Source organism: Tetrao urogallus (genome assembly GCF_951394365.1).
Source record: "Tetrao urogallus genome assembly, chromosome: Z".
Classification (NCBI taxonomy): domain Eukaryota; kingdom Metazoa; phylum Chordata; class Aves; order Galliformes; family Phasianidae; genus Tetrao; species Tetrao urogallus.
Window position 1 is genome coordinate 33,152,930 of NC_136816.1, and position 11,891 is coordinate 33,164,820.

Genomic DNA, 11,891 nt, shown 5'->3' on the forward strand with positions numbered 1-11,891 from the left:
CTAGCAGAGGGAAGAAACTTATTTTCAGAAATAATATTTAATCATGCAAATTACTACTGCTCTAAATAAGCTTTAATTGTTGAAATCTAAAAGTCATTCAGTGTTAGGCAAATCTATGGAAAGTTCATGAAAGGTATTAGGATATTCTGTACTGCATGATGCTTATGATGCTTTTCACTCAATACTTGCATTTACGCAACTGTCACCACAGCTGTTTGTATCATGGTGACAGGACATGTAGAAACCTGGACAGGCAGCACAGAGAGTCAGTGAAAGAGAGCATGGGAAGATGATGAACAGAAATGTGCTGCAAAGATGCTCCAGGGAAAGTTAGGTGAGATCAGCATTAGTAATTACAGAGAAATGCAACTCCAGAAAGAAGTGGATAGTGGATAGAAATTTTCCAGAGAGAACAACAGAGTTGATTAAATCAGCTTGAAAGATGTTCAAAAACAGGGATTTGAGCCATCTGGTTAGACTGGGATTTGAGAACAAGAATGCTAACATGGTAAGTGAGCAGCCAGGAGGAGGAAGCTCAACAGATTTGAAGGCAGAGAATGAAAAAGCAAAGGTGTCTGCAAGGGAAGCACTCAGCTGTGGGCTGAAGGAGAAGTTAACGAAAACAGCAGCGTGCAGAAAAGCAGCTAAATAAATGAATCAAAAATAAAGTGAATCTAATGAAGATAAATAAAAGCACAACAGCAAAAAAAAAAAAGAAAAAATATAGTAATGGCTGAATGGATGACCTGGAGGGAAATAAACTGCTGATTATTGAAGTGTTTTGCTCAAAGGGTTGTAAGAATGTTAACCTTCAGCTGGAGGACTGCTGAGTTCTCAGGTACAGAAAACCAAGGCACAGAATCAGTTCCCTACAGTTCAGTAACATATTAGTAGTTGCGATATCCAGGAAAAAACTAAAACAGGCAAACAGAACTGAGATTCAGCAGATGAAGGACAGATGAAAATACTTTCAATGTGTAGTGTTCAAAGGCATTGATACCACCATTATAGCAATATGATATGAAAAGAGTCTACAGCCACTATGAATTGTATCTTTTTCATATTTTTTTTCTTTTTGTAAAGGCTTTTTTATGAGAAAAGGCTCACATTTGATAATAATTCAATGCATTTTAAGAAAGCAGTTCTCTGAAACTGATAAACAAGGCCATACTCATCAACTTTCTATAGAAAAGCAGTAATGAACTCCAGTAACCAGGAACAAGGAGAATGTCTGAACATGAGATCGCTGCATGATCTTTGCTTTCAAACATTTTTACTTGCATATCCCAGAATTGTTTTGCTAGATGAATATCTGTAACTCATGCATTCAGGTAACTCCTTTTGTACTACTAAATCACATGGTTGTCATTTTTATACAGGGAAAATTCTTATCTTATGCAAAATTCCAATAAATTTTATTGAAGGTTTTACACAGTCAATGACCTCCTGACTGAGAACATGTTGTGGTTAGACAGTATGCTTCAAATTCTGACAAACTAAGAAAGATTGATGGTAGAATAAATCATGTGTCTAGAATTCCGTTATTTAATTGCAAATTTCAGGTATCAGTCTTTAGAAAATAAAAGCATAGATTCACAACCTATAGTGTTGAAGTACAATACATAGAATATTGCACACATGCAAGCCACACATTTTTTCTGACATCATATGTCTCTGTATTTTTGAAAGAGAACAGGGGCAATGTGTGCACCAGAAAGCATCCAGGCTCTGATCCCGTCTACCCAACCTTGTCAGATACTGCAGCTTCTGTTGGGGCATCATATCCCTGGCTGTTCAAGTGGGCAGCCTCTGCCCTCCCAAAATAATACCTCTTTCCTGCACATCCTTCATCTCGCAGATCTTATTTATGTAACTTGCCACATAAACAAGTTACAAAGGATTAAAGCAAAGTACTTTCTTTTACCCTTAAAGAGTTTTCTCCATGCTCTGAAGACCTAAGATAAATTTCAAACTGATGCGCTTCACCAGGCAGGATCTCAAAACAAATCTCAGTTAACACTTCGAGACATTAATTGCTTCCAGTTCCAGAAGGCAGATAACATACCCAAGATCCATGACAGAGGAAGGAAATCATAGTTGCAATTTCAAGTCCCATTTTCTAAAATTAAAGCTTTCTTATTGTTATAAAATTAGACATCAGCATTATCATGGAAATAACATCACCATCGTTGCATGGAGAAACATCCATGCAAAAGTAGAGGAATAAAATATTGGTTTATTTCTACAAAGATGCATAGCATCCTCAAATCCCTGACTGACTGTGTTACATGAAAGACAAGAGAAATATTAAATAGCTTTCCTGACTTATGCAAATGTTACGTAAAATTAAGAAAAAAAAGCATCTAAAAAAACAATTTCTGTTCTACTACAATGGGGAAAAGCACTTTACTTTTCATTTTCTAGATAAGCAAATCTTAATTTTCAATTCTCTTTATATAACAGTATATTTCACTTGATGCTAATGGCTTCTCATAGAACTAGTAAGTACCAACCTCAAACTATTGATTTTTGCACTTACAAAAGAGGCAGGATGTCACATTGAATTGATCTGACATGCCTTTCTTTTGTTCTACCAGCACAATTTTTCTATTTCAAATAACAGTACTAGCGCTATAGTTTCACTTCCTTTATAAGATCTCCTTTGCAAATTTAGTCTAAATACTATCAACCTTCTCCAAAATGATTAAACATAAAGGAATTGATCATGTTCATCCTGTGTTGGCTAAAGCTTTCTTAGAGTTTATCTAGATATTCCTTTCATCTGAGAGCAGCTACATTGGTTCAGCTAACAACCAGGGCTCTGTCAAAGATGATTACCAGAAAGAGACTCATTATTGTCCTACAGAAGGATCATCATGAGAGGCTTAAATAAAATTTTGTTTGGTGTTAGCTGTTGCAGGCAAGTTGAAATCAGGTCTACTGCGAGATCTATATAAGAGTTATCACAACTTCTTATATACCTGAGCATGACATTTCTTCCTACCTGTTATACACAGCATTCTTCAGAGGCTCCTTACATGTCTTCCTCAAACCATTCTTTCTCTGCTAAACGAAGCTCTTTACTTCCCACTTTGATATTCTGTATTTCCCACTTTGATATGAAAATAAACATTACACACTTGGTAACTCCTGATGCAAATCTACAATACAAGTTTAAATTCACTTAATTTCTTCTGGAACTAGAAAGAAACTGAGTAGGAGAAGAAAATAGGATTTCCATTATTGTCAGAAGACGTTAACAATGAAACTGTATCCTCTGCCATGTGAAATACTGACAGACTAGATTTGATACTACTGATTTCCCACATAACCTTGAAGTTTTCCGGCAACAGTGTTGAAATAAATGGCAGAACATATTGAACTAAAATTTCTTTGCACAAATATAAAGGAAACCAGGCAGGGGTACTTTAGCATATTTGTTGAGAAGTTTCTACAGTCACTGAATGAATAGGCTTAAATAACAGTTTCAAAGTAAAGGGTAGATTAAGATAGGATGATTCTACAGCTGTGTGGTGCAAATAGTTGCACACTGGTTCACTAATGTTAATCAAGAATTCAGTGTGTCATGCAGAGAGAGTGTTGTGAATGTTGTGCGCTATTAGGAGGAAAAAAAAAGGGAAGATCAAGGATTGAGTAAAAGAAAATTTAACTATTATCCACATGTTGATGCAAAATTAAATGTTGAAAAAGTATAGGCTCAGACAGTGCTCTTCGTATGCCTCAGCCAGCAAACCAAAAAAGGCTGATGTTACAGTGAGAAAAATGCTAATTTCCCACACCCACCAAAAAAAAATAATAAATGATGTAGCATATAGTATGATATATACTACAACGTATACTTCATAGTATTCAACATGTATCCCTGTACTAAATGATGAAAGGTGAATAACAATGAAAAGTATTTCTGAAGTTCTCTTTTATGGTGTTCAAAACTTTTGCCTTGGGATTTATTTTTTTTTTATTTTATTTTTTATTAAGGAGGTGATAGAAAGATACATATAAATATATATTCAAAACAGCACCAAAAATATATGCAGTTTGACAAAAGGCAGAACATCTGAAATTGATAAAGGATGTGTGTGTTCCAAAAGTAAGTGTGTGGTTTCAGTTAATACATGGTAGTAGTGAGTTCCACAGATTCTGAACTTCACCTCAGTCAGAAGAGCTATTCACTCTCATAAATATAGAAAAAAGCATATTCATAGTAAAATGGGAATTTGCATTCAGAAAAAGTGAAAATGTTCTGGTTTTTTTAAGATCATCTCTTACCAAAGAAAAAAGGAGAGACTATTTCCTGTCACTGTTTATTTCGGTGCCTGAAGGATGTTTGAGAATTTTGTTTCATGTACTTCAGCTCTATTGTTATTCTGAGATGAAATCCCATAGCAGAAACACCATCAATCTGATCAGATGGCTGTTACTGGATCTTCTTCACAAGTGTCTAGAGTATTCCTGGATACACAAGAGGTTAAAGAGAGCAGTAACTACATCTGAGAAGAGAAACTGATAGAATGCATATTATTTATGAACACACTTATATTAAACAGACTTTTGACCTAGAATTTGTTGCCTCCTACAGTTGGAGGTGTTCAGTTGTAATTGCAATTACATGCTGATGCTAATACTTATTCATCCAACTATAATCTGCTCAATACTTATACATACAGCTGTAATCTGAAAATAATTTTCAGTAAAATTCTACAAACGCAGGCTCAGAAACATAACTTTTATTATTCAAGGACCATGTATTGATACATATGGTGTACACACAGCAGAGTCACAGGGAATTCTTAAAAAATAAGAAAACTCTTCAAAAAGGCAGCTATTGTTCTCTACCAACAGTCAGAAACTTCTCTTAGAGTTTCTCTTAAAACAGTCAAATCTCCTGAGTTATATAAAGATTACTGCTTCCCAATTCTGCTTTTGTTACCGTGCCCAGCAGGGGAATGGCAGTAGTTCCTTCAAGCTTTTCCAAGCAAGCCTTGAGGGTCTTGTTTATTAGTTCTCTATTCCTCTGATGAAAATAAAGTGCAAATAATTGCCACAAATTTAAACAACACACGAGACAAATATTTGTTAAAACATATATATTCTGGAAAATATTATAATGGCATGTTTATGCAAAATCACCTGGCAATTTGGAAGGTAGCATCTATAAACTCATTCTATATTCAGTGAAGTTTTGAAATTAACTATACGATTTTCTGGTTGTAATGGGGGATATGAGAGCTTTATTGCCAGCCCATAGAGAGTCATCCAGAGACAGATATTTTTTTTCCATAGTTTAAGATTTACTCACAGATTTCTTTCTAGGACAACATTAAATGAAGGAAGTACAGAATCAACACAGGTATATAAACACATTGAATGAAATTGCTCTGTTTTGAAAATTACAGAACAGAGAAGTATTTAATAAGTGTGATGGGTTTTGCAAGTTAACATCTTAATGTATGCACATTTTCTCCATTCCCCAAAATTAAGACAAAAATTAAATTCATTAACAGCAAAACACCAGAGTCATTTTCTTTTGTTGCTTGAGTCTTGATCTACTGTGATCATTTGAACATTTTGTAAAAATGAAAACAGTGAGAAATTCCCACTAGATCTGGCAATTTTTCTACTTCCTGTCATTTTTGAAAATCATAAGCCGTATACTAATTATTAAAGTAAAGAATGCTAAAGAAAAGTTATACATGTTAATCTTAAAAATCACAGACAGAGGTAAATAGTATCTGAAATTAGCAAGCAGGAACTCAAATCACTGCAAACAGCACATTGTCTAGTGTCAGAGGCAGAAAATAAAAGTTTTAAATTGCCTACTGGTATCCTGATCCTACATTAAAAAAAAAAACAACTGTGTGAACCTAATGCTGTGAAGATCCAAAACAGCAGTATCATGTTTCTGCTGTGAAAAAAGATGAGGGACAAATAACTTGTAATATAACCATTTCAAATTTATCCTTAGCAGAAAATGAATAGTCAATATATACGTCACGAAGTGCGAGGATGTGAAACTAGCAACCTGAGAAACTTCTGGGAAAAGACAATTGAACAACAAACTCGGTATCTGCAAGTTGAAAGAGAACGTCAGCAAAGAAGTGCTCTGACAAAGTTAGTAGTTTGTATTTTGAAAGGTTATTTGAGTTTGCACTGTTATTCTTTTTAAAAGAAAAGTTATGCCTGTATTATGTCACACAGTGAAAGTTGAAAGTAATGTTTACTTCCTTATATTTTTAGAAAATAATAAAGTTTCACAAATTGGCCTACTAATACTAATTAGTATTAGTTATTGCTTCACAGGATGAGAGAATAATTTACTTATTCAAAAATTGGGTCCGAAGTGTGGAAATTCCTGAAGTTATTAGGACAAACTCTAGCAGTACAGACTTGCCTTGAATATCAAGGTTCACATCAGAACTAACACTTATCTGTACTTGATTCACCCTCTTTCTCTATGGCTTTGTTTTCACAAGAGTACATGTTCAATTAATTTGTGTGAGTTAATCTGAACAAAGTCCATAATAAAGCAGATGGTCTGAATAGTCTAACTGATTAAAGCAACCATCTGTAGCTATTTTTACCTCAGTAAGTCACATTTACCTTACTCAGCTAAATAATGTAAAAGTAGTCTGCTGCACCATCAATACTGTTTTACTTCACACGAAGTGCCCGGGAGTTGAAGGCACATACACAGATGGGTATTCTGGCTATGAAATGTTCAAAAAGAAAGCATTTGTTCCAAATTTCCCTCCTACATTCCTTTGAGTTAATGTTTAAGCAAGTAAGTATAAGATGACATTGCATTAATAACCTTCCATGAAGCAACACTGGAATCAATTTCCAGTACATTTTACCCATTTTCTAAATAACCTAATTTCAATGTTTCAGATCCTCAACTGTGAAACTTCTGCTTTCTTTTTGAGGCAGTCTTTCTGTAGTATCTAGACTCTACCAAAGAGAAAACAAACTTCCATTTATCATCTGACAGGCAGTTAGTGTTCCTGTTATGGACCTAAGAAGAGTTTCAACACTCATAGCTCCTCCAAGCTAAATGGTGCACAAAAGCCTCTCTACAAAGTACTTTTTCTGAAATAATTTCTGAGAAGGGGACTAGGGAAACAATGGGTGTTGCTACCCAGCAGGTGGCAGTAAGCAATCTCCAGTGGAGGTGACAAGTCACTTTGGCAGAAAGAGACACTTAAGAAAGGATGAAAAAAAGATGAAAATAAACCACAATGATCAAATGAGGTGGTAGTGGGATCTGAGATCCAATCCTGAACTTCTATCCAGCAACACACTCTAAATGGGCAGATCAGTTTGCATAATAATTAGCAGAAGTGCTGAAGAGAAAAAAAAAAAAAAAAAATTGGTTCCTAGTAAAAATCTAGGGATAAGCTAACCAGTGTTTCTATCCTTAGGCTCAGAAACGAATGGATGGAGAGGCTCGAAAAACGAATAAAGATGTTGAGGACCCAACCTGAAGACGCATCTATTTGAAGATCTCAAACTCACTGCTTGTATAGGAAGAGAATAGAACTGTTTTGTGGGAGAGTATGACAGCGGGATTCAAAAACTCAAGTGGATTTTACTCTGTGGCTTAAGCGAGCTATAAATAATTACCAGTCATTGTCAGAAGTTTCACATGTGAATTGCTGCTTTTAATGTTATGTATCCATCCCCTCATTTGATAAACAGATTGAAACACTCTGAAGTGTTCAAAGCAAATAAGTTCACTGAGCTGCAGATGCACGGGAAAGAAATCAGCATTTTGCTACACTGTGCTCAGCAAAAATATTTCCAGGATAGTATGATTTTCTCTCTGAACTAAACTGATAGCAATTTTTTCCCCCCAAAAATATTTCATGAATAGTTAAGTGATTATTTTTTTGTTTTGTTTTTAAATACAGCTTTGTTTGGCTTTTTTTTTATATAAATACAGCAGAGCCCTACTCAGACTAAGAAAGTGAGGACACATATGAACATATATTTACTTCCTAGATCACAAGTACTACCAAACCTGACAGCCATTATAGATCCTATTTGCCATACATTAAAATATTTGTAAAGCCACTAATACATAGTCTGAGAAACAGGCTTTGTGATATACTGAAAAGAACTGCTTTACTTGTTAAGCCAAATTTTAGCTAAATTGAGAGGCAAAATGTCTTGGAGATTTGAAGCTGTTTCTAGTACTCAAACCAAGTTGCCTAGAGCTGAACTGATACATGTTACACAGACAACCTGATGCATCTTCATATCTGCCTGACACACTTGAGTGGAGAGCATACTCTTTTCTCTAACCTGATGAAACCTAATATGTACTCCTTTACAACCAGTAACTTCACAAAAGCAGCAAATTTCTTTTCCCATATTTCCCATTCATCAGAGCAGTTTCTAGTTCCCTTTCTAATGCTTAATAAGGATGTGATGTCTCTTTCAACAGTATCAAAGCATATCAACAGGCAGCATAATAAAATCATTTCCTTCTTAGGATGACTTCTTTGTTGCCACCACAGTGGGGTAATACACGGCAAAATGGGCTGTTCTGAGTACTCTAAAAGTTTTTCTCAATCGCTAAACTTTTCAGTTCCTTTCATATGAGCATTTCACTAGTTCTCTGGTAATTCTTTTTGTTTCATAGTAAATAGTTGAATTACTGAGAGACAAGAAGGGAACTGAGGGAAAGTTTGGTGTTTAAAATTCAGAACATCTGTTTTTGTTTTTGTTTTTTTTAAAGAAAAACAAAAAATTCAAGTGCTATTTGTTCTGTCTTCATATACTACCTTTTAATTTCACTTCTTTGTGTCCCTAGGAAAAATCAGACATATTATGAGAATTAAAGCATTAAAATAATTCCCAACAAATTATTTTTTGGAGACCTGTGAAATCCATTAAATATGGAATAAGGATGCCCTTGAAATATATGTTTGGAAATCAAGATATTAGTAGGTTTGTCATTAAACTTGAGAGAAGTTTGCCTGACAGATGAAAAAGCTGCTAAACTCACGTTCTTCACCAGAATCTCTTTCTTAAGCAGTATTTAAAGCAACATCAATTGAGAATATACATTCTCATTCTATCCAGAAGATAGTAGTATAATTGCAGTATAGCTGTGTTTTAACAAACAACCCCTATGCAGACACATAGTTTAATATTAAATTTTAGTAGAAGTTTTCTTTAAAAGTGTCAGTTTTAACACTTCGGTTCTCCTGTTATCTGTCTGTGCTTCATGTTTACTGAATTCCATTGTGCAGAATTACTTTTACAAAAATTTGAATGAAATCGGAATTTGAACTGAGTTAAAAGTAAAATTTTCTGCCCCTTGAGAGTTGTGTAAGTGACAGCACAAAGTGCAAAACAGGAAAAATCACAGATTAGATAATTTAAAAATGAAGAAATCTCTCCTGTTATAAGCTTTCCTTTTCATCTCACGTGATTCTTCTTCTCAGCTAGTAAGTCAAAATGAAGAAAATCCATCAGAAGCCAGAAAAACAAATGCCAGGAAAAAATGATTTTAAAGTATGGTATGCCCCACTCTCTGCCCTGTTTTCCTTCATTGTACATTTTGTATGGTTATGTCACACAAGGATGCGTAAGGAATATGTCAAGATAAAATATAACAAAATCATCTCCTAAATGGATAATGGATAACAAGGAACTCATCTTATCTAGAATGTTTCTTTTCCAGCTGAAAGTCAGAAGGAGTTCTAAGAACACATTTCCAAAATTAAATCACTTCTGTTCTGAGTTTTGCAATTTCATCTTTAATGCTTAGATGAATTATTTCAGGTTCCACAGTACTAGATTCAGAATACAGGGCCATGTAATTTTTATCTAGGTGCCAGTAATACATTTAAATAAAGCCTTGATCACTTTTGCAGTGATCATCTATTTAAGAGGTCTATAAATTACTATCAACAAAGGAACACATAACCAGAGAAATAAATACAATCTAGAATTAATCAGCAAAATAAAGAAGTGCAATAACATTAAAATTCAAGTCTAAACATGAAGAAACAGTTTGCACCAGGAATTGGAGTAAAGTTTATGATTAGAATGGCTCCAGAGATTTGAAAACTCAAAAAAATAAATTTACAGCTTACTCTGAATGTCGTAAAATAAATTAAAAGGAGTAAAAAACCCATAAACTACAATTTCAGCAAGACTCAGAAAATGAGCCATAATGCTACAAAAATGATATAAAAAGGTATGCAGAAACCTGACCACAGCACTAGAAAAGTCATCAGATAAAAACTGATAAGATCATCTGAGATTAGTAAAACCATTATGGTTACAGAGGATGCTTAGATACTCTTCAGTCAGTTCTTCACTGGTACACAGTTTCAAAGGAGTGCAATATTTAGTTGATCACATTAAACAATATTTCATATTCATAACACAGATACTTGAAGAAATACTTCATTTGTCTTGATTTTATTCTATCCATATTTTCACCTTGTTTTTGAATATAACAGCTAGAGATTGAGTTACGTCCATCTGCTTTTAATAGATTTGTAATTAAAATGTGGTAGATACTTGCTTATCATCTTAGCTTTCATTATTTAACCCTTCCTTTGCTTCATCCTGACACTGACTAGCAAGAACATGCATGCCACTTTCTCATTTTAAATATATGGTACCTTACTGTTGGAAAAAACTTTTAAACTCTTACAGTAATCAAATGTTTTATCATCCTTTGAAATAAACTCTCAATAATTTGAATCCGTCTTACATACTATTTATGAGAAGTATTCTGCATGCTAGCACAAAATTGAAAGCCCATTTTATCTGCATTAATGGCCTTTCTAGTATACAGATAAGGAGTGAGAACTGCGAGGAATGATTGTCAGTAACTTAACAGTCCTCCTAGCAGTTTAGCCCAAACTGATGCAGCTTAAATACAATTCTTTAGTCAATAGTCCTTCCTGAAGCTCTTCTCTGGAGCTCTCTAATTAAGAGGGAAATATTTTTGACCAGGCTCTGAACAAGTGGTGCTGGTCAAGGAAAAGGCAGGATGACTTTATAGTAAGATATAGTAAGAAGACGGTCCAGAGCCAGACTGAGGTCTGGTGCATGCATAGAGGGGAGAACAACGGTATGAAGTGTGTGGCGACTCAGACAGAGATACCATCACGAGATGCTAGTGTGCAGGTCACTGGCTGTGAGGAGTGCCACAGCCTGGCCTTTGCGATGCCACATGAAGGAGGCAGCACTTGTATAAGGTGTGAGCAATTGAATGACTTGCTCAGCCTTGTGATTAGCCTGAAGGAGGAAGTGGAGAGGCTGAGGACAATAAAAGAGTGTGAGAGGGAGATTGACTGGTGGTGTCAGTCCCTCTCAACCTCAGGTTCTCGGCACACAGACGAGGCTCCTCACAGAGCACGTCAGCCCCTGCCACCTTACAAACACCTGGTAAAGGGGAACCAGCCAACTGACAGCGTTTCAGCGAGCCCCCTGTCCTCTCTTCCCCCTAACAGCAATTTGAGAAGAGAGGAGTGGAAACGGGTACCTGCTCGGTGGAGGGAGCATCCCCCATCCCGACCATTCCCAGCTCCCCAGGTGCCTCTGCGTAACAGGTTTGAGGCCCTGGAATTTGAGGGGGGGACGAGTGAGAGTGCGGAGACAGGTTCACCTGTGACGTTGCCTCAGGCGAAGCGGTCGCCCCCAAGCCTCAAGACTGCTTCTACCCGTAAGGACAGAAGGGTGATTGTCATAGGCGACTCCCTTCTGCAAGGAACAGAAGGCCCTATATGCCAGCCCAACCCTACCCGCAGAGAGGTGTGCTGCCTTCCTGGGGCATGGGTCAGGGACATTTCAAAGAAAATTCCTGGGTTGATTCGGCCTTCAGATTATTACCCACTTTTAATAAT

General features: G+C 35.8%; 1 protein-coding gene across 1 annotated transcript; it reads left to right on the forward strand.

Moving 5' to 3' along the window:
* Nucleotides 1-5,992: 5,992 nt before the first annotated feature.
* Nucleotides 5,993-7,518, forward strand: LOC306956919 (protein FAM240B-like; the record flags this gene model as incomplete). The annotated part of the gene is made up of 2 exons (XM_079548251.1): nt 5,993-6,132; nt 7,440-7,518. The coding sequence occupies 2 exons, from the start codon at nt 5,993-5,995 to the stop codon at nt 7,516-7,518; spliced, it is 219 nt and encodes a 72-aa protein (XP_079404377.1).
* Between the last annotated feature and the right edge of the window lie 4,373 nt (nt 7,519-11,891).